The sequence below is a fragment of the Anopheles moucheti genome, chromosome 3 (genome assembly GCF_943734755.1).
Source record: "Anopheles moucheti chromosome 3, idAnoMoucSN_F20_07, whole genome shotgun sequence".
NCBI classification, from domain to species: domain Eukaryota; kingdom Metazoa; phylum Arthropoda; class Insecta; order Diptera; family Culicidae; genus Anopheles; species Anopheles moucheti.
The window spans coordinates 43449360-43473096 of NC_069141.1; the positions used below are offsets into that span (position 1 = coordinate 43449360).

Sequence of the window (23737 nt, forward strand, 5' to 3'; positions counted from 1 at the left end):
TGACAGACCATCAGACGTTAGGCTGACAGCGTTCCACGTGCAACGTAAGGGCGCGCCTATCACGGATCGTGTGTGTGCAGGACGAGCACACACCAGGGACTCGACAATTGGCAGGCGATCAAGCAGGGTGCGTGTGCGATTTAGGCTAGGCGGTTAAGTTAGTTTCTTTTATGTAAAAAACGTGTAACCTATGTAACTAAACCCGTTTTGCGACTTCACATTTTTAATTGTGTTCCAGTCACAAGAACACAAAACATAGTGATAGCAGCCATGTAGAAACGAAATATACAGATGTCCAGAGTGAAAACCCACATAGAGTGGTGTCGAAAAGGTTGGTTCTGTATGCATGTTTAAAGGGGAGAATGACCGCCACCCGCAGCATGGCGTTCTAATTGTCATCCATACCCTGAATTCGAGACTCGTAATAGGAGTCCAGAAGAAGATTTTAAAAAAACTAACTATAGGAAGCTTCCGCACTTGTCGTCCTCGCTTTCTCTCTTTCTCTCCTCCTTTAACAGCTACAACTCGTTTCATGTAATCCCACCACAGTCATAGGTCACTAGATCCAAAAAGTTTCTGGATTAAAAATGATCTCATCGAAGGAAGACACTTTTCGGATATGTTCGATGTAGGGATTAACAGGAAAGCAATAGAATTTGGACTCAAACTAATTACAAGGTTGTAACGCCTGATGAACAAAAACAAACCATTTCCCGATACGCAATGACATCAACTCGTCATGGTAAATATGCTAAGTTGCTAGTACACGCCAAGTCTCATGGATATGGATCGAGTGAAACAAGCTGATGTGTTGAAAAGCTTCGCAGTCGCTCTAGAAGAAACATTGTTCTGTAGAATCGCGCGTACTATGCGCTCCGATTGAAGTTTATTCTATAAATACAGCGTTGAAACAAATTTCCTGGTCAGTTAGATGTTTCTCCAGTGCAAACCCAAGAGGCAGAACATGAAATTCCTCGAGAACAATTTTTACATAACCGTAATTACAGAACACCACCATGCACCAAAAAAACCTAATTTTGACAGATATCGTAGTACAATTTAAAAACGTCACAGTTATGTTACACACACGAAATCTAGACAATTTATTTAAACACTTTTACATCGGGTAACGTAATTCTTCTGACTGACTTTTCTTTAACTATGTTGCAAACAGCGAGAAATAATGCTATTATTATTATTGATGAAGAAGTACGTCTTCTGTGATTACATTTTCATATTTCAAATTACTAATAAACAATAATAAGAATAAGAATAATTATAATAGTGGTATAGTTTCTCCTATCTAAGAGCTATTTTCCGTAAATTGCAATCCATCAATTCTTTTGTTGATTTGTTACAACGCGTTGACAGGAATGTTTTACGTCCGCTATTTACGGTACTATTCACCCTATCCATTTTCGGTTTGGCTTTTTTCTGCGACTTTTGTGGTTGGTACTGCTTGGCGTGCACACGAGCAAGCTGCAAATTTTGAGCAAGATACTGCGAAAACCAAGAACTGCATCGCTTACCAACATCAAATTCGTGACAGGTCGCGAGAAACACACCGTTCAACTGTGGCAAGATCGCATGATCAAGTGTTGGAAACAGGTGGTGCAAATAGTGATCCCCGAAGGTGGTTATCACCTTCAGCAAAGATCCTTCGACGCCTCGCCGCTCGACAATCGTTGCCATCTGGTACAGTCCGAAATCGATGTCATTGCTATTAGAGATGAGAAAAATAGAAAGTACTTCAGACGTTTAGATCGCACGATGGAATGAAACAGTCACTGATGTAACGTACGGAAACAAATCACCGGAGTGTAGCGCTTTCGGATGATGATGGCCAGCGCTTAATCCGATCAGACCGAAGAAGAAACTAGCCATCAGCACCACAAACAACCACATCTGTAGAATCACTTGGATCCGATCCGGATTGATAGCGCACAAGAACGCAGGTATCACAAACGGGACGATGTCATCCAAGTGGAATCGGTTCTTTCCCTGACTGAAGCTCTCCATCAGTCGCTTAAGATACTCGCTGAGGAAGATCGATCCATATATGAACGGCCCATAAAACCAGGAGCCGTAACGCTGGAAGCTGTTCTTGAGATCCGCCCACGGTAAGTAGCACAGGAAGGGTTCGAACGAAGAAATTTCCATATCGAGCACTGAGTTCGGGTACAGATGGTGGGACATCACATGAGACACACGCCATTCCCTGCGGATCACATCAAGAGATATCGTAAGGGAGGCAAGGTTCCTGGCTATGCAGCAATACAAGCACGTCCAACTTACCGATAACTCAGAAATGCGATGTTAAAAACGTACATGCGCCAGTTGTCCCGCTGGTGCAGGAAGTTATGTGCGGCAATAATGGTTGCGTTTACGCAAACGGCACAAACTAGTCCAATGGTGAAACTTTCATGCCTCACTGCCAGATAAGCCGTCACCAGTACCGCTCCAATCAGCGCATCCAATATCCGACGTGAGTGTTCCTTTGGTGTGGGATCCACATAGTCAAGCTGCTTGCGAATGCGTCGCTTAAGCGTTCGGTAGAATCCATGCTCATGAAACGTTAACCTGACGTTCCGTGGCTGCGCTGCCTGCCGAACATAGAACTTCGGAAGCATCTGTTCCGCCCGTCGGCTGATGTGATGCGTTTCGAATGCTTCCGTAATGTCGGTTCCCTGCAATACAATCGGACTTGCCTGTAACAACCATTTTGAGGATCGTGTATCGCTGTTGCCGCACGATCGCACACCTTCGTTAAACGTATCCACTCGGCGCCGCCCGGATGGGTACGTGCAAAATCTTCCAGATCGTACAGACCATCGTTGATGCGCCAGAGACCTTCGGCACCATCGTCGTACCGTCTGCCCTCTAGCCAGTTGTGCACGCTCTTGAAAGGTTCGTCGCGAAATGTCGGATAGCGATACGTTATGTCCGTCGCATACGTTACCGCGGTTGCTTGAACAGCTGACAAATGGGATGACTTTCCTTCGCATCTTTCGGCCATGACGATGTTACGGCCACAGTGTGCCAACTGAACGAGATGTTTGAGGTGAGGCATGAAAGAGAAGCAAAGCTTGAGACATTTTTTACGATAATTAATGTTGACTATCACCCAATCACACGGCCAGATGGGCACAATGGGCTGATTTGCTGGAGATTTTCAATAATGGATTAGGGGGCCGTTTATCACACGCCAGATGCTGACCGTGAACTTGAGCGTGGCACCGTTGGCGGGGTTTGGAGCGCCACTGCGCTAGACAAGTGACGTAGCTCGACTATGTAAATGACGGGTTTTTGTGATCGACATAGCGCTACGCGCTGGAACTAGATTGTTGTAATGTTTACGACTACGTTAGGAATCGTGCCAGGTTCATTGGATCGTGTGACTAGGGGTGCAAACAATGTTTTCGTTATTTTATGATCCAATCTATTGAAGGACTACCTGTTTCCGTCCAACCATAAAACAACGTAATATGATTGCCCTAAATGAATTGATTCTTGTTTGTGTGGGTTGTAAATAATACTTGGTTCCATTGCTTCCTGATACTAATCATGCTCACTGGTCTAATGCGTTACGCGCTTTTCAGATCCTACGTGTGATAAATAAGTTTTACATTTTTTAAATTAAAGACATTAAAGACGTCGCGTAACCAAAAACTTACTCATCCGTGGAAATTAGTAGAAGTGAGAAATGCAAACTCAAACGATATTTGAAATGCAAAGGGCATACAAGGCGAATGAACCTCTCCGAAGCGGAAATCACGATTCAAAATTTATTTAATTTATAATTTATTCCTTTGGTTTAGACTTTTTTGTATGTTTGATTGTTTTTGTTTCGTGAGAACGGCCAGACCATACTAGAATTTATATTTAATATGTTTTGCTTTGTTTTTTTTTATGAAAGGTCAGGTCGTATTAACTTATTTTACCACGTAGCCGTTCTAGTCAGTCCGACCAATGAGGAATATATAGCATTATACAATATAAACTTAGTCACAATTTGGTTATGTTATGTGTTGGGTATTTAAAAAAAACCTTTGCACCATGTGTTATTCATTCGGGAAAGTCTAACGGTTTTGAAGGATCAATCAATTAAAGATATTGAATTGCAAATATTCGAAACATCAGGCCGCTAATGAAAAAAACCTTTCGCGCTTTATTTTATACTATTGGCATTATAGGAAAGGTGTTAAAAGTTAGGTTAAGTTGTGTAGCTCTAAGCAGACAATAAAGGTAATAAAGGAACAAGAATTGTCTATCCGGCTACGTGATAAAATAAGTCTAGTAAGCCAGAAATGCCAGGCATGACCTAGTAGGTCCTTACGCCAAGAAGAGATAGATAGAGAGAGAGAGAGAGAGAGAGAGAGAGAGAGAGAGAGAGAAAGAGAGAAGGAGAGAGAGAGAGCGTAAGAGTGAAATTAAGAAGCAAAATTTTGTGCTACAAATTATAGCCAGAATTCAATTCAGTACATAGCTAGACAAACACGAGCTCCGATAAATTATTAAACCAAACAAAATATATGAAATTCAAATTCAACAACCTGTGCACTTTCTTCAGTGGTTATCATGAATGCAGAATCGGCGTGGAAAAGAAAAAGAAGAATAAATAAACTATACTTTATTTTGCGATGTGTCTCAATCGATGGTTAAAGAGAAAAAAGTCCGAGTGACGGCGATCAGTCTCGGCTTTAGCCGGAGAAACGGACCGAGCGAAAATACTCTAGCGTATAATCTAGTATAACATTCTCCGGTAATACTCCACCAGATATAACTTGTATTTTCCATTCTTTTTAGATGGAAACACTAATAACCTAATAACCATATAAGCAATTAGAACAAAAGCCATTAAAGTCACCTCAGAATCATACAACTCTTTGACTTTGTAGCATATAGATAAAAACAAGCCAACATCGGCTGCGACATTGCATTTACTCCCCAATCCAAAAGAATAAGTACATTACGCAATGTGTCGGTACGGTACCAAATCTAAATACGACCAACAACACCGGTGCCCTTCCACTTGGTTTAGCTCAAATTCACAGAAACGATTTCAACATACAGAATAATAAATAAAGATCATACAATCTGAATTAAGATAAACAAAACAAACAAAATATTTGAGAATGTGGACTTACGGAATTTTCCATCAAAAATTGTTCCCTCGATCTGTCCCAAACTTTTCCTACGAAATCAATCGTTGAACTCGTTCGACCAGTTATTCGGTGAGTTCAGTGGGTTCAGTGGGAGTGCAGTGGGTTCTCACGATTTTCAAAATGTCTTTGTTTATTTAATTACACATGCCAACTCTAGGTTTGCAACTAAACTACTAATCAACATAAGGGCCTAACGAATGGTGCGATATAAGAAATATAAGAAAACTAAATACAAACATTTATATAACGTAGGAAAACATTTAGATTTAGATTAAGAACAATTTTAGAAAAATATAAGCAACACAAAGCAAGTAAACAAAAAGGGAAAGTAAAACAGATAGAAACGTATGATAGGGAGAATCGAATTGGAATCAAATAGGTGATACAAGAATTGGCGAGGAATTGAATATATTACAAAGTATAATAATAAAAAGAGCAACAGAATTTAACACTTTTCACTGCAATTTTCAATTTTCCATTAATTTTTAATGTCTGCCAGTCTGTTTATTTCTAATACTAAATCCAAATTGATCTCCTGGGTTCAATACATTCAATACATCTCATAATTCTACATTGTTGCGGGTGGTTGAATATTGTTGGTTAAATATATTGGATATTGTGAGGTTGGATAAATAGAAACTATTGTATGGAACCAGAGGAAACAAAAATGCTTGTAAAATTTTCTATAAAAGTCTGGGGCAGAGTAAGAGTAAGTCTGGTTTTATAATTCGGTAGAACGATTAACAACTGGAAGCAATATTGAACAGAATCCCTGGTTTCGGTTTGTAGGCTTGCAAGCATTGGATACGATTCAGCTTGCAAGGTTTGGCAAGCGTGTCAAATTCGAATTCTCTGGGCCAACCGAGGAGAAATTCTGTTAACGTCCTGCAACTTTTGCTGAGGACCTTCGCGTGGTCTGCCGGAGAAGCTCTGCGTGGTACAAACATAGAGAACATAGCAATAAGTTCTGGCCGTTCTTCATGAATAAAAACTGCATAATACATATAAATTGCAATTCAAACCCTTCTTGAGCTTATTTAATTGCTTATTTAAAGCCCGAATATTACTCTCAATATTACGGATTTTTTAAATTCAATTCAAAGTAGGACAGCTTGTAATGTGAGTTTAATCGGGCCCCTTATAAACATACTTCATCGTGTACATCTTTTATCCGCGCGTGCATACACTGACAGTTGCCCAACCATGCTGCGCTCGGTGCGCAACAAACGAACGTATTTATTCCAACAAAATCTACCCAGCCCGTTCATTTCACTGCAACTGTTGTTTAATTTATACCAAACAGTGGCTGTGCTCAGTCACGCATCAGCTGAATCATTTGTCATATCTTCATTATTTTTAAAACAATCCCTCACTTTCATTAAATCACCCACCACTGTACCGAATAGCGCAAACGGTAAGCGATAAACGGCCACATGCCAGCAAAAATGTTGTCAACGCTCGCGACCTTGGGCAAATGGGGCTTTATTTGATGTTTATGCTTTCCGGCACAGATCGCGTTACAGATCACTAGTTTCCGATGCACCATCGAGCAGGGCGATGCGAACGATAGTGTGTGCATGAGATACAGAAACTCTCTCACCTGCTGGGACACCGTCACTTGTATGTATCTTGACGAATCACGTACCACTTCACTTAAAACTGTTTTCTTTGTGCCCGTTTTGAGGGTGACAAAACGCTCGACGAGTAATCCTTGGAACCACTGGTCGCTTCAAGGTTTAGCACACGTATGGTGTAGTCGTTAAAATTTAAACATATTTAGCACTCACATCCGAACCTAAAAGCCAACCTATTTTCGACCGAAACAATGGTTTCCTGTTTTGTGATCAACCACCATCAGTTTTAAGGGTCCACATTGAGCTGTGAGCTGTTGTTCTGGAAACATTTGAATTGCAAATGTCCCCAACGGATAGAATTCGCACGTGGACTTCAAGTTTGAAGCTGCAAGATTTTGGATAAGAATTTTTATATGAATCATTTCAAGCACACTGCCCTATTAGAACGATCTATAAATCTAAACCGGATATTCATAACAACAGCTGCGCGCAAACCGGTTAAGCTCCCTTCGGGCGCCCTTTGATAATGTTTATTGTCACTAAATGGACCGGTTCGGGGAAAACCACGCCCGATCGTATTGGAACATCAAAAAGAACGTTTTATTTAACGGTGGTTGCATTGGTAAATAATTTCACAAACATATAACTCGTGTTTGATGCACCTTCTAACATCGATCGTTCGCTGTCCTGCAGCGATCATGAATATTGATGAATATTAATAATGTCAGAAATCATAAAAATCGGCTTTACTTGGAGCAAACTTATCACGAAACGCCTTACAAACGCTCCATGCACACACAAAACTTAAAACCGGCTGCGTCCAATATTCACCAATCCGTGGACAACGGACAGCAACACAGCTTTCCCCGCCGTCGAGAGCTTCACCGCTGTTCACGAGTAGTTTTGCAGCAACGAAACAACAATGCACAATGCAAAATCACTCAACACACACACGCGTCCAGTCCGGACGCGATCGTCGGCAACACTGTGGCGGACGAATCCACGGTTCGCTCGCTAAAACCGAAATAGATGGCTCGCGGTGTTCCTAATACTGAGCAGATCTATCAAAAAAGTGATTGTGAACCGGATTTGCCAGTGAGCGTATCGTGGAAATGTCCAAGAACGTTAACAAACCTTACACACCTCCTATCTGGGGTTTTAGCGGGGATGATTGTGAATAAAATCGTCGGAACACAATGAGGAAATAAATTGTCACCGATTACACCTAAAAATGTGTTGGTTTATTTTGAACGCGTGCAGCCACGTGGACACCGTCGAGGTCATTGCACCGTGGCGTATTGCAACGATTTGCCTATTCCAGCATGGCAAAGTACGAACGCGGCGCTGATTATGCAACGTATTGCAAGTTTGTTTTGAGTGCTTTCTTCGCCGTTTGGAGCGCCACTTCTCTCTCTTTCGCTAGTAACAGATCTGGAAATCAGGTTATCGAACGCGGTATGCTAACGGTCGATCGGTTTTCGGGTGCTTTGCATATTTCTCAAAGAATACACTTCGCCAACACAACAGCATCTTGACCGATTGAATCATCAGCGCTTTACTAATCAACCCAGTTTACGACCATCCCCAACACGACGACTGCGAAGCAAATGTATGCGAAATATTAAAAATGCCTCGGGGATTCAAATTAATCTGATAAAATAACTGTGTGCAGTTTTGAGCGTGAGCTTTAGTGTATGTTCGAGGTCAATATCGAGGTCTTTTTCTACGAATAGCTTGAAATTCAAGGTTGTTTTCAGATACTAGTTTTCCTGGAAGGAAGTGGTATTTTTAGTAATGTTAGAGTTCACAACAAACTAGTAAAGCTTATTTCCAACGTAATTCAAACAAAAACATATAAATTATTAATTTTTAACTTTTCTGAGTAACTTGAAATATTATGAATGAAAATATTACTCACTAAAGTAACACGTGCACGTGATATAGCTACGAAAATACAACGCTTGCTTTAAAAAATGCTTCTCGAGGATTTTTTTGTCAGCACAACTCTGGGCATTCGATGTGATCAATAAATTTTGATGATTATAATGTCCCTATCGGTATCAAGGTGGTTTACTATTGCATCCTTATCATAATATGTGAGGTGTGAAGCTTAATAGGCGAGAGAATGCATCGTAGGATATGGGTACGAATGTTTAGAGAATTTCCTTTTGTATATACTTGAAAAGTCTTTGACGTTCACAGAAAGTATTTAATTCAATCAAACAATCAAATAATACATCGAATAATGCACGACTCAACAATATGGTAGCTTTTAGTGCAAATCTTGACTGGATTATGCTTAAGCAATCACCAAGTATTAAAGAAGTACATAGATAAGCTGACAGAGATAAGATAATGACCTTCATAACATAACATTCATAAACATTCATAGACCTATGTTATATTATGTCATAAATTGTATATATTTTTGATTTCTATATATATTTTTTATTTCCTATTCCAGCTCAACATTCCATACCACCAAATATTAATTATTTATAGATCAATAATTCATAGATTTTCATATTCAAATGGTTGGTCGACGAATGTCTGACATGCTACAAATGGAGTGCGGACAAACGGTACACATGTTTATATGTCGATATCTTGAAAATAACGATCATGCTCTCTTTTCTATACCACGTACTATAAAAAGAGACACAAACAGGTGTTCAAAATTATTTATGAAACAACCACAAATTCAAAAAAATTAAAATAAAACGTTTATGTCTGCTCTAGTATTAACGAGATCAACGAATAATTTCGATGCTTCCACACAAACGAACCCAAATTGTTGAACCCAACGGATAACGCACAAAAAAAAATAAAACTTGTACTGCTTATTGTGTGCTAGCCGCAAGTGACTTGCATGCAGGGTGTTATTAGAAGTCATTCGAAAAGTTTGTCGATCGTCAAAAGGTGGTATCAGTAATAATTCGCCGTCAGGTTCTCATTTTAATTTTGAACCAAACAAGTGATCTTTTTCTTTCTTTTGATTTTAATTTATACTCTTTTTTTCTATCAACAACCTCAAGAGGTCTAGGCCTGACATTCCAGGCTTTGTGTGACTTTAATTACCCGCAGCTGGATTGTACGGGTTCTGCGTACGGGGCAGACAGGATCAAGATGAAGTCAGGGAGACAAGTGATCAAATTATTAAACCAAAATGAAAACCTGCACGACGTTTTATAGCAAGAACAAATTGTTAATTCCCTAAAAATTACAAGACTATGAGTTTTGATTTAGAGTCATTGAAAATACAATTATTTGCAGTGAGGTGGAGAAAAAATATTTGCATATTGATTACAGTTACATTTTGGATTGATAAGATTACAGTTACAGTATGTGAAATCTTAGAAAAATAAAATTTTCATAAATTTTAAAAAAGTTATGCTGATCAACTGAAAATGTCATCTGGAAGAGTCTGCCCAACCGTAGTGGTGGCTGACTTTAGATGGTTCGCTATAATGGCAAACTATAATTATAAATAATAGTTAACTCATTGAAAGAAAAATCTCTCAAATTAAATTTTATTTTCTGTCGGACTTTCTTCCAAATCGTATCAATTTCTTTAACATTTGAAAGGAAACCTAGCCTAATCACCATCTTATTTGTACATTCTACGCATACAAAAACACACACTCACTCAAAAGTGTGCTAAAATATCGTATGTAATCGCACTATATCATTCATTCTACACTTTTCAACTAACATTTTTGTGCATCTTTGGTTCCCGGTGTGATTACCACCGCGGTTGCATTAAGCAAACTTCTTCGACGGTTCGTAAGTCATTGGTTCTACACGTGCAAGCTGTTTGTGCTGGCCGATGATCTGCTGCAGCCAAGGTAGTTCCCGATAGACGGTTTCAAACTCACGGCACGTTTCGAAGAACACTGGGTACAGCTGTGGAAGAATGCCGTGATCTAGCGTTGGGAAGAGATGATGCAGACAGTGATCACCGAAGCTTGTCAGCACCATGAACTGCGATCCTTTCGTGTCTGATCGATCAATAACGGCGGCCATTTGGTAGACGGCAAAATCGATGTCAGCCCTGTAATGCAGATAGGTTAGCGTAAGAATAGCACGACATACTATGGCCAAGACTCCTTACGGTATTTGATCTCCGTCGTGTACCGCCTTCGGATGATGATGTGCCGCATTCAGTCCGATCAAACCAAACAGGAAGCTTGCTACCAACACGATGAACAGCCACATCTTTACCACTTCCCACAGGCTGGTCGCTCCGACCACATACATGAACGTCGGAAGAATCAACGTTACGAGATCGTCTAGGAAGAATGTGTTCTTTCCCGTTTGGAACGTCTCCTGCACTCGTTTTATAAATTCGCCATAGAACAGCAGCGAATACACCAACGGTCCGTACACCCAGGACGCGTAGCGCCTTACCGAGCTCTTGATCGATGGGTTCGGCAACCAGCAGAGGAAAGGCTCAAAGTAGGATATCTCCAGGTCTAGTATCGAGTTGGGGAAGTTATGATGAGACATCGCGTGTGACACACGCCATTCACTGTGCGAAGGAAAGAATTGCACAAACGTAGGTTAAAACGAATGAACTTTCGATGGAAAAACCAGCCACTGCCGGAACTCCCTGCTCCTCACCGATAGCTCGAAAAGGCCAAATTAAACGTCATCATACGCCAATTGTCCCGCTGGTGGAAGAAGTTATGTGCGCCAATCATTGTCCAGCAGACGAACAGTCCCGACGCCATCGCGAGCGCATAGCTGTTCAGGCGGATAGCAAGAAACGCCAGCCCGAATGCTGCTGCCAGCATCGAATCGATGATCAGCTTCGATCGTTTGGCTGGCCCGTTGTCGATATCCTTCAGCTTGTCGCGCACACGGCGCTTCAGTGTCCGGTAAAACCCATCGTCACGGAACGTTAACCGGACTGCTCTCGGCTCGGTCGCCTCGCGCACTTTGTACTTCGGCAGCAGCCCTTCCGCGCGCACTGTAATGTGGTGTGTTTCGAACGCCTCTGTAATGTCCGTCCCCTTTGTCAAGCGCAACCATTCAGGGCCACCGGGATGACGCTCGATGAAGTCCGTAAAGTCGTACAGGGTGTCGTGAATGCGCCACAGACCCTCGGCACCATCGTCCTGCCGCTTGCCCTCCAACCATCGATGAACGGTTTTCAAGGGTTCATCGCGGAAGGACGGATATTTTCTTGATATGGTCGTTATGTAATTGCTCGCCATGGCTCCACAAAGCTGGAAGACGATTCTGCAACGTAAGGCGAATTGAGCAGAGGTGAATACACTTTCTCGTCAACGTCAAGCGTGGTGTAATGCACTTTTGAACATGACCTGAAGGACAAATCAAGTTTAATCGTACTGCTTTAAATGAAACTATCTCCGCTCGCTTCTACTCTTGCAGACCGCAATTACGCACGTCGTTTTATGACACTTTGCATACAGCCTCACAATTCGACTGCAGATTTACCGAAGGAGTGGTGATGGCTAACCTTGGCACAACTATTGCTAATTCTTTATCTGATTAAATCACTATCATGTGTAACCGTGCACGGTCCACTCAGCAATCGTCACAATCGTGAACTAAAATGACCTGCTGACGATAAATTTCTTCCAAGATCTATGAGACGAATGCGCAATTAGCATGTCCTCGTGTTCAGCATCGTTAACGCCATTACAATACTCGCTGCTAATGTCTGTTGACCGGCATTAACCGATAGCGCAGCATGATCGACAGTGCTCGTCCAATAAACATTAACTTATTTTTACGCCCTTTCTACGCGCATGATGGACCGTTGCACTGAATTCTTGCTGCATCACGTTGAATCAACGTGAATCTGTCGTTTCGCTTCCATTGATAAGTTTGTAAACATGGGGCGATCAGGTTACGATTAGGCGTGCACTCTACCGTAGAAGGGCGAGTTATTCCGGGGTTTATATATCATTCACAGCATTCACGATTTAAATTCAAACGATAAATTGCAACTTTTCGCTACATATTGTTTTAAATGAAATTAAATGCTCCGAACATTTAAAATCCTCTGGCTGTATGAGCTTGCTTTCACGATAAGTAATTTCTGCTTACTTGGGGGTTGGGGTATCAATTCAGCTTATCTCACCACACCCCCCATTGCATATGGCAGGATTAGAGCATCAAAAGCACTCTCATGATCCGATAAAAAATCGAACTTTGTATTTACCACCACGGAACGACGGAGCAAAGCACAATTTCATTTAGTTGCTTTGTCGATCGTTTTATAGAACAGCACGCCCCGCGTCTGCTAGTATCAATGAAACGAAGCGACCGGTAATGCAGCGTCGAAAATGACGCGTGTTGAATATCAATGACCTTACGCACGTCACAGCGGCCCAGTTGTTCGGAGCCGTGCGTTTAAAGTGTATCAATTATTTTGTGGCGTCTTATACGCACTGCACATATCTGCTACGAATCGGGCGGATAACCGTCGGTATTCAAATGCTGCGTTTCACTTCACTTACATAGGGCTACTGCCAGTTACACCTAGCGCTTTACACCACTGAATAATTGCACTACTTAGTTGGTTAAAACTTGCACCGCTAGTGGAGGTCTTCCAGAGTCCGCCTGTTTAGCAGTGTGCTCACCGAGCAGGAAGTTGTTAAACGAATGAACGTAGTCGACGTATCGGCTGTGGATTTTGTGCTGACCATCGCCGAGGAACTGATTAATGGCTTTACAAAAAAAAATGGAACACTAGCTATTCTAGTAAGCGTGCGTACTTACACAATGAACGGCGTGCTATGTGTGATTGCAAGTTCAGTAAATTCCCCCAGGAGCGAGTTGCATGTTTTTCTTTACGATCTTGTTCGGTTTACACGCTTTAAGTGTAGTCGAAGTGTAGCTTGTATTTTTATCGTTCCGACTATAAGTGTTTCACATCATACATTTTTGAATGGTGTAAACTATTTTAGTGAATTTTTTTAAAACGTATACACCGTTAATCCTCTTATTGTGAGTTAAATCAGTTCCAATATTTAATTAACTATCCTAAACCTTATTATCGACATCGGTAACTGCATTTTTTTTATTGATGAGTCTTGCATGCAGAAGCTGATTTATTCATTTCGATGCCCCAATGGCCCCGATGGCTCCGAATTAGCAGTTTCCAAAAATATAAGTTATCTAATGTAAGTTTTAAGGATGAGTTTTTAAAACACGAAAAAAGCAAATTTGCCTTAATCTGATAATCATATTAAATTTAAATTTGAAGGAAAAATTTAATGTATGCCTCTTTATCGAAATGAGAGAAATGATAAAAACATGATAAATGAGAGATTTCCTTGTAAATGTGCTAGTTAATTTGGCCTTATGTCGCTTAATGTACTTCTACAATGATTTTGAACTCTTTTAATAGCGGAAAAGACCATGCTTCGGCCACATCAATGATATTCATTATCAAAACTGCGCACAGTAGTGTTGGGTGATATAACACCATTTTTTTTTAAATGGACCTATGAACCTATATGATACTGTAGCTGTGCGGCTGGTGTAGAAACTAATGTGTTTTTAATAAATTATAATTGCAAAACTTCTCAGCAGTGCTTTACGGAGTAGTATGTAATTGATTCGCGTCTTAAACTGTTAGAGTGATTGCGAAATACGAAGAAATGCTGCTCTTCTGCATTGCATTGTGGTGATATTTAATGTTCATAGAAAAATGCTTGGACACAAATTAGCATATGCGTTCAAAACTTCACTAAGTAGCAACCCTAGTGAACTTTCAGACCGACCGATAAAAACATAGTACGAGCCGTTGGTTGACCACGCGAAGATTGGCCTACCCTGAAACTCTCGCGCAAGTCTCGTTCACCTTTCAGATCAGCTCGGATCGGACGTTAGGATTCGTATCTGGGTTTCCCAGGGTGCGTTTCTAACGGTGGACCTCTGCTTTCACTGGAAGGGCCGTAGAAGTGAAGGCGCTCGGAATGGTGCTGGTCGGACACTAGCCTGTTGTTCTGAATAATCAGAGTAAGTATCTAGTGTGGACCTCCGTTCAATTCGATTGCCAACCCAAATGACTTGAAGATACCGTGGTTAGGTTTGAAATACAAGTGAAGTTTATTAACAATTGCTCCTGCTTATATACTAACAATGTGTCTTGTGATTTGAAAGCGAAAGTGAGATGAACGATAGAATCATTTTGCTTACGTTAGCATATTTGGTGTCGGGTGTACCCGCCCGTTGACGATCGTATGGTTTCAGCTTATTTGCGATAATTATTTCTTAACCGTATCGTTGATCGTATTTGTTTACCATATCAAACGGTGAGGGCTCTTATTGTTTATGCGCTTTTCGAACGGGTCTCCGGACGTTATTTATTTATGAGTTCGCGGTTCTATTAATTGTTATGATTAACCTTCCCACCTTGGGTGCTAGCATGCTGATTCATGAATTTTGTTCGCGTTCGTAACACCGAGTACGCCCGGGATAAGGCAAATTGCAAGGAGGAAATTCCATGTAAGACTGTACATCATTCAACCCAACGGTGTGGATAATACGGGGATAGCCATCGTAATGGAATAATAAATAATAAATAAAACAAAACATAGTATTATTGAACGATTTTCAAAGCTAGGACATATTTGGTGTTGGATTTGGATTTTAAGTCATAAGAACTACATTTGAAACTTTGTGTTTTTGAAAGGAAATATTTCTCATGAATAGAATTATGTTAATTATTAAAACATTTTCTTATATATTATATATAAACCTGAAAACAAACCTAAATTAAACCAACTAACCTATTTTAATAATTGGTTTTGGAAGAGAAACCTTCGGGTCCTATTTAGCCGACGCATGAATTGAGAATATCGTGCCACATAACTGCCGCTTCCATCGTTAACTTTAGCTGCCACTATAACGCTCTTGTGATCTTGTGTGGTTACAGCACCAACAAAGCTATGAGGCAGTTTAACAATTATTATACCACATGATTATATTTTAGTGTACTGTTGGCATGTGCAAAAACGAGCAAAAATGTTTCGAAAAATATAATGGAAATTGATTAATGTTTGTTGAATCATGATCTGAGCTACTTCTTCTCTGGGCACCCTTTAACCGACTGTAAAACCGCTCATGACGAACCTCTTTAACCTCTTTAACCAAGCACACTGAGAGATTAGTATACGGGAGTTTAATTGTTGAAAGTGTATGGAATTCGACGCGTGCCTTAGAAAGCTCCTTGATGTCACCACTCATAGACTAGTTGTTTTTTAGATATTGTTTAAATATAATAAATTAAATTTCGTCTCTCTCAAACCTGTGTTGGGATATGAGGAGGGATTGATCATCATCTTTGTTTTGATCGTTTTGTTTAATGCAAATGTCGCTTCTTCAATAATTTAATATTCAATGGAGTACTACTCCTACGCTGTTTAAGCGTCATTTATTAGCTTGCGGAACTTTTATACTGCTTATTAACTGATATAGAATTATTAGAATTACGTTTTTCTTATGGCATTTTTATGAATAACATTATTTGAACTCATCTCAGGAAAGTCAATTTATAGTTTTAGTTTTAAAAAGTTTCGAGTGTTTTGCTTCTGTTCTATATAAGAATCGTAACTAAATTGCATGAATAGTAGTAAGCGAAGAGAATCAAAACAAAACCTTATCGCTTGATAACCGCGGGAACCACAAGCCCAGAGCACACTTCTGTTTCAACTGACCTACGCCTTCCACGCTTAGCAAACATCGGTGCATGTACCGCAAAGAAGAGTTCCTGTCGATCTCCATCGGCGGGTTTTTGTAAACTTTTGTACACATTTTCCACGCAGTGCGAATCGAACCGTTCTACGCAAAGGCAAGCGAATTTGAATCGCACGATTAGAAGAATCTCATCGGAAGTCGGGGGTCTTATCAGTCGCCAGGCAAACGTGGAGTGTCGTTATCGATGTACACCTTTTGGGATGTATCAAACCTTCACCCAGTTACGACAGCGCGGCGTGTTGCTGGTTGGCTCAGTCACCGTAAAGCTATGGAGGACGGTGACCGTGATCAAACGACATGATGAAAAGGAGTTTTTGCAGGTAAGGTACATGCAGCGCGGCGCGGGAACGATTCATGGTGCTGGTGTGAACATTAAATAAATCATACGTTTTTTCCTTCACAGGTTACCACTGTTCTGGAAAATCTATCTTCCAACACTGGCCGGATTGATCGTATACAATGAATATCTCATCCACCTCTATCACAGCTTTCAGTGGGCTGAACTGCAGTGTGAAACGGGTCAGCATGATTCAGATGGAAAGGAGCTTGCTGCAGGTCGTTAATTTGATACGATTGCCCATTTTCCTTCTAGATAGCTGCGTAAAGATACTGTTTGTCGCGGATCCCCAAATTTTGGGCAACACGTTCGATAGGAAGCTCTACTGGCCATTAGCCAATTTCGACTCCGATCGGTACGTATAATTGTGCTTCAACAGCATGCATGGTTTCGTACAGTGAAAAGTTTTAAACGGTTCAGTTTTATTGCCCAGTGTACTTTAAAAATTCCGAATCTTCATTACTGTACCCACTCGAGGCTAGAATTCGTGGAGTGGTTTACTGTGTGAGTTTATCACGACACGTTGTACAGTGAGTGAGTAAGGCACTGGGGAGATCTATCTCTCCTTAAAGCTATGTGTATGGGAGCAACAAATTGACAGATCTCGCACCAATCGTGCGTACGAATCGCTAATCTTATCAGCAACGAAATGACGGTGTTCAATTTGGTTTTTATTGTAACGATATTGGATAATTTATTCGCTTCGATGAATGATCCAGCCAATACTGATTGTGATAGTGACGGGCCCATGATGAATGGTGAAAAGAAAGGACCCTATATTGTTCTACGTTTAAGCATTGTCATTGAGTTGTGCAGTTGAATAATAAAAAAAAACAGAACAGGTCTATTCTAACGATTCTTTAACGTGAACCTTAAAGGCACTTGAAACGGACGTACAAACGGGTGGTTCAACATACATCGCCGGATGTAATATGCTTTCTGGGTGATCTCATGGATGAGGGGAGTGTAGCGAATGATGTTCAGTTTGCAGATTACTTCACACGGTTCGTCAACATTTTCACCCAACCGACGGCCAACACAATCATGGTACGGTATGATTGAGGCAATGCAACCGAAACTTTACTGTCTAATTTCTTTGTTGTCTCACAGGTTTACATTCCGGGCGATAACGATATTGGTGGCGAGGGATTAGAAACCGTCAAGTCCGACCGAGTGTTGCGATTTAAACAATACTTTAACGAGCAAGACGAAACAGCGATAGAACCAATGTTGCGATTTCTCAACGTAAATCGTATCAGCATGACACTTCCATTGAATAACGCACCCGATACTGAGGAACGGCAACCTTACACCGTGCTTTTGAGCCACATGCCGATACTACGATGGGCTGATCCGTTTACGTATAAGGTAGAACAAACATTTTTTATAATTTTTTTCACTGCAAATTAATGGTCCGCGTTCGTTCTAGGTGATCGATGATTTCCAACCGAGCGTGATTTTTTCCGCACACGAACACAAATCCCTCTACGTTAAGACACATCGTAATCAGCTGGCACAGGGTGCCACCTTTATCCCGCTCAACACGGAACGGGGGAGCCGTCACGAAGTGCTGGAGTTTAATTTAGACTATCTCAAGGATACACGTGAGCTGTTGGAGTTTATTGTCCCAACTTGTTCGTACAGGATGGGCGAAATGAAAGTAGGGTACGGTTATGCCATGTTCGATGGTGATAAGCTCCGCTACACCGTACTGTGGACTTCGCAGCGATTCTATCAACTAGCGATATACTCGATGATGCTCATTCCACTGAAGCTGGTATGTGGACAACTTTGGTGCGGTGTCCTGAAGCGGTACTGGTGCTGCTGCCGGAGGCGAAATCGCAACTATTTACCGCTACCACTAGCGTGAACAACATCATGGCAATTAGACACCATAGTATTAGTGCGAACGATTTCGAAATGAATTCAGTATTTATTTCAATGCTTAGTGTTCCCATGAAATGGTACCAAGTGTGATTAAGAATGGATTTGACAATAAGGTTAAATGAAAATAAAAATGTTGGTGGAATTATTGTACACTTAAAGTGTCTCATTCCTGCCGGGCCGTAGTAGATTCTTGGAGTTTAACATTCAATTCATCTATCGTACGTCGGATGTCCTCAGTAATATCTCTACGCTTCGTCAGAACGTCAATTGCCTCCTTATACTTTTTGATGCCCGTCCAACTAAATAATTTCGGGGAAAAAATACATGTTATTAATTCAATTGCTTTGTTGGGTACGAGAGTACGATGAGTTTCTTTAAAAAGGAGTCTTTTACTTACACTAACGCGGCAGCTTCATAGTTTCCGATAGCGTTTAGATGATGTGCCCATTTGGTAGCCACTTGTTCTAGCAACGGATCGTCCGGCGTTTTGTTCAGTCTGCAGATTACCCATGCCTCACGGTAATACTTAGCATCGCAAAGTTCCTCGATCGATGAATCAGCCTGTTAAGTGGTGGGATTCATTGCTATTAAACTAAACAATGTCAAACGCCATTGGGTCAACATTTACCTTGTGGCTGGCTAGGAAAAACGGAACTGCTGCTAGAGATTGATGAGTTTCGATCAATTGATAAGCATAAGCTTGACAGCACTGGCGCCAGAACCTAGATAATAATATTATGTTACAATGAAACAGTACATAGTAGTACAGTGAAACATTAATATTAGATTGTCTTTTAGACGGTATTACTAGTGTCGGTTGAATCTGATACAGATTCATGAATCTGAATGAGTCTGTGTACCGAATGAATGAATCTGAGTCTCTTTTTCAAAGATTCATGAATCCTCCAAAATTTTACTGAGGATTTATAAATCTTTTGAAAATTAATCCCTGATTTGAATTACCCCTCGTTTAAAAATTCATATGAATGACAAACATTAGGTCTCTTCTCTCTCTCTCTCTCTCTTCTTGGCGCAATGACCTGCTGCTATTAGGTCATATGCCTGCCATTTCTGGCTTACTAGATTTATTATACTACGCAACCGGATAATCAATCCTTGCTACGGAGAATTAGTCCGTATGGGATTTTGGTCAGGTCCGTTCGTGTGAAGACCGGAGCCACTACCATCATGCCATCGGACAACACTAGGTATTATTATTGATAACTCACATATGTGACACATATGGCGCCAAAGCCAACATTTGCGGGGTTAGTTTTTTCTTGCTGATGCATCCCAAAATTGTATCCTTCAGCTTGTGTAGCAACTGGGGCAACATTAACAGTCCAATCGATGAAGTATCCGTGATAGTGTGTAGTTTTGCTATAGCAATAAAATGTACAGTCCATAATTGATATTTTTTTGAGTAAATTTTGCATTCACAGTTCGAGCACATACCTTCTTCTTCTATAAGTTGTTTCAGGTGTGCAGGTGTCGAAAAAAGTTTTTCATTGTAAAACATTTTTTCCTGCTCTGTTGATTCGTTGTTTTTGACCGATGGTTCCACTGCCGGTTTTATAACTTCGACTGGTTTTTCTTTTGCCTCATAACTAAACTTATCATCGAAAAAGTCATTGTCGCTAGTATTCCCATCATTATAATAATCGTGTGGTTCTGGCTCGGGCTCAGGATCTGGTGCATGGAGCAATTTAACGATACACTCTAATACATCCATGGTTTTGTTTGTTTCACGATTCGTAAGCTGGAATGTTGTCGTTAGATTTGCAGATGCTTGAACAGCATTCGATTCCTTCAACGTGACTTTATTCACTTCCTCTGTTAGCTGATCGATAGCATTAGTAGCATCGCTTTCGTTAGATGCTTTTGTGGAATTTTTAAATTTACCACCCGTTTTTATCTTCTTTTGCTTCGAATCGATTGGATTGACGTCCTCCTCAACAGCAAAGACTATTTTTGGATGCTTTGCGGATGCTATTGAATGATGGTAGATTAATGACAGGGTGTTGTAAAAATGTTACTACGGAAAAGTCGTTTGAATGTTGTAGAATAAAAAATGTTTACCTTTTCGTGGTACATTATGCTGTTTGGTGAAATCGAATGAAGACAGCGAACACCCTTTTCCAACGAAAAATATTATATTTTCGTCCAGCGGTGAAAATATCGCAGCATACGCGAACGATTTCGTATGGTAAATTTTTAAGCAAGTACCCGATAATGCGTCCCACACGCGAATGGTACAATCGAAGCTACAGCTTACCAAACGCATTGTATCACCACGGTTCCATCTGAGCTTACATATTCCATCTGTATGACCTTCCAGTAAAAGGCGTTCCTTTCCTGCTGCTTCTCCTACAATTGGAAACAATTTAGTTTTATCATTTAGGCCATTTTTCTACTTATGTTTGCATCTGCTTACCCTCAAAACCATCTTTGAAGTGTATTACTTGGATGGAATGATCATTTGAACCCACGGCAAGATAATTATTCTTAAAATTCAGTGCGCAAATATACCGTTTAGCTACCTTACTATGGTACAATTGCTTCATATTTTTATCTAAATCGCTCACATGTATTTCTCCATTCTGACATCCAATAAAGCACAAATTATCTACAACGGTTACCTCAGATACTTGCCCAAACTGCATGATCGGGATTGGTTCTGAAAGACATTACATGAAAAAATAGCGGTTAAAATTGAATTAGCAACAACAAACTGTAGTGTTCGACACGAATCATCATACACCTACCATGCTTCAGAGCACCAGTCATATGATAGTAAACAAGCTTAACTTTACTACAAGCCATCAGAATCAATTTCTTCTCCTGCTTATCATCGGTCAAATAGCACCACTGCAAACCGTAGACTTCTTTGTTAGTGAACGTTTTTAATAATACAGGAACATTAGTCGAACTTCCTGTATCCAGTATGCCGATGCGTCCTTCTTTCGTTCCAAAGGCGAGCTTTTCCTCTTCTTCAGGATGCCAACACAATTGCATTACAGCATCGCCAATTTTATTGGTGTATGATTTGAACGGAATATTGTCATTCTGCAGTCGGGCCAGATTTAGTTTTTCAATCCTCGGTGCACCACTCGCCACCGCAATTCTGTGAAGTGAATACGTATTGTTTAGCAGAAGTTTAACATATAAAATAAGTACATTGGCAACATCGAACACAACAATATAATTTAACAAGTGACTTTACTTACACCATGGATTCAAGCGGGTTTTCTACCAGACAGCGATTTGTAGGTGTGATGCACGCATAATCTACAATAATGGACGCGTTTCCCGATTCCAGCACTTCCAGGCATGTCAGCTTTCGATTTATCGACGAACACCACAGGTACCGTCCGTTTGTGTCTGCCTCGGCAAGCCCTTTAGCGCGAATCAAATGGAAAATTTTGTCCACCGGGTACGGTGCCAGACTTTCTTTTGCGGATAAATGCAAACGCTCATTCTTGAATTTGAACTCTACCGTCCATTCGATTACTTGGCCATTCGAATTGTTAGCAACAACATGGGACTCATCGATCCAAACAGCGTTCGTGAAGGAAGTGTCGCACAGCCGTGCATTTGCAATCGACGGTACGATTATCTTATCGATTGGTAAGCCAGTTTCATAATCCCAAAACCAAAGAACATTTTCGCGACTACCGCTAACCAGGATTAGCTTACATTCAAACTCGTCCCGTTCTTCATCGGCCCGTTGATCTTCATTATCAACTACCACGTAATCTCTTAACTTTTCACAATCAGCCAACTCGTTTTCATCGTCTGTATTGAAGTCTTCTGGCGTTAAGCCCGACTGATCACCGATATCGTCCTCCTCTTCTTCTTCATCTCTACGGTTTGCGGCTTTTAGAATATCTTCTTTCAGATTTTCGCATGCCTCCAGAAAGTTAAATCCTTCCACGGTTTTAGCTTTCTCCCGAAACTGATCGCGCTTGTCATCCTTGGTTTCCCGATCGATGATGGTGCCAAATTCTTCCAGACTTTCATTAAAATCATATATATCGAAACAATCCGGCTCAACAGCTACTGGGGCGGATTTATTTCGTGCCTGTTTTTTGGGCCTATTTAGCAAACTCTTCGAAGCGCTTCCTGTAACGTCCTCCTTATTATCTTCAGCTTTTTCCTGCCTTCTCCAAGCTTTTTTCTTTAGAACAGGCACACTCATGCATGCGATAGAGACGATTTCCTTATCGTGTCCACGGAGGGTGTGCAGGATAACCATTTTCTTAATAGAAAAGATCTGGATCAATCCGTCTTTCAGGCCTGCAATAAAAATGTCGCGTTCGACCGGTGACTTTTCCAACGTGACGACAGTTTTGTTGCGGAAAAAGTCCGGCGTCATCTTGTACCTATCCGCTAGTAAACAATACACCACCAGATCGGAATGAAGGCAAGAAATCACTTTTCCGTCGGTTGTAAAACATATTGCCGAAGCTACATTCGAAAGTAGTTTTTTCGACGTCTTCACTTGCGGTACGGTTGCGTGTGCTCGGTGCCCTTTAACTGGTTGTTGCAAATCAAGATCCCATACGCTCAGGACGTTATATTCGTCCAGTGTAGCGAACAATCGATTGTCGGTCCAGACCGGAGAACAAGCCAAAGCTTTAATACTAACAAGGAAAACTCGAAATTAGCAGTCAAGCGGTTAAAGCACACCCGGCGTTTATACTTACAATCCATTAACGGCCATGATTCGGATCTTCGGCAGATAGTTCGAATCGTGCGGAGGAATGTACGTAACGTCGTAGCGAGAGCAATACAGAATTCCATTGTCCGGTGTAGCCAGAATGCTGTTCTGGTGATACCAAAGGTGGAAAATCGGAGCTACAAATCCGTCCATTGTGCTTAGAAATAACCAATTTATATGGCTATAGATTTCTGAAACTTGACTCGTTCACAAAACTTTAGCTTCGGCCACTGGCTGTACACAATCGTGCTAAATGCGCGTTCTGCATTCAACTGACAAGAGCTGTCAATGACGCCTAGCAAATCTTCATGCCACACTG

General features: G+C 40.9%; 4 protein-coding genes across 4 annotated transcripts; 1 reads left to right on the plus strand and 3 right to left on the minus strand.

Moving 5' to 3' along the window:
* Positions 1-1299: 1299 nt before the first annotated feature.
* LOC128302735 (cytochrome b5-related protein-like) lies at positions 1300-3016 on the minus strand. The gene is made up of 4 exons (XM_053039595.1): positions 2762-3016; positions 2296-2687; positions 1802-2218; positions 1300-1720 (listed from the first exon to the last, which is right to left on the minus strand). Exons 1-4 carry the CDS (start codon positions 3014-3016, stop codon positions 1300-1302), a joined length of 1485 nt encoding a protein of 494 aa, XP_052895555.1.
* A 7266-nt stretch (positions 3017-10282) lies between these two features.
* On the minus strand, positions 10283-11955 carry LOC128303145 (cytochrome b5-related protein-like). The gene is made up of 3 exons (XM_053040003.1): positions 11360-11955; positions 10851-11267; positions 10283-10790 (listed from the first exon to the last, which is right to left on the minus strand). The coding sequence occupies exons 1-3, from the start codon at positions 11953-11955 to the stop codon at positions 10499-10501; spliced, it is 1305 nt and encodes a 434-aa protein (XP_052895963.1). The 3' UTR covers positions 10283-10498.
* A 4725-nt stretch (positions 11956-16680) lies between these two features.
* LOC128301403 (uncharacterized) lies at positions 16681-18832 on the plus strand. The gene is made up of 6 exons (XM_053037853.1): positions 16681-16794; positions 16878-16993; positions 17067-17166; positions 17690-17858; positions 17922-18179; positions 18241-18832. The coding sequence occupies exons 1-6, from the start codon at positions 16772-16774 to the stop codon at positions 18679-18681; spliced, it is 1107 nt and encodes a 368-aa protein (XP_052893813.1). The 5' UTR covers positions 16681-16771; the 3' UTR covers positions 18682-18832.
* LOC128301402 (protein rigor mortis) lies at positions 18661-23571 on the minus strand. Its single transcript, XM_053037851.1, has 10 exons — positions 23405-23571; positions 21926-23341; positions 21464-21822; positions 21133-21375; positions 20778-21065; positions 20154-20687; positions 19928-20078; positions 19327-19420; positions 19096-19259; positions 18661-18997 (listed from the first exon to the last, which is right to left on the minus strand). Exons 1-10 carry the CDS (start codon positions 23569-23571, stop codon positions 18862-18864), a joined length of 3552 nt encoding a protein of 1183 aa, XP_052893811.1. The 3' UTR covers positions 18661-18861.
* Positions 23572-23737: the final 166 nt, after the last annotated feature.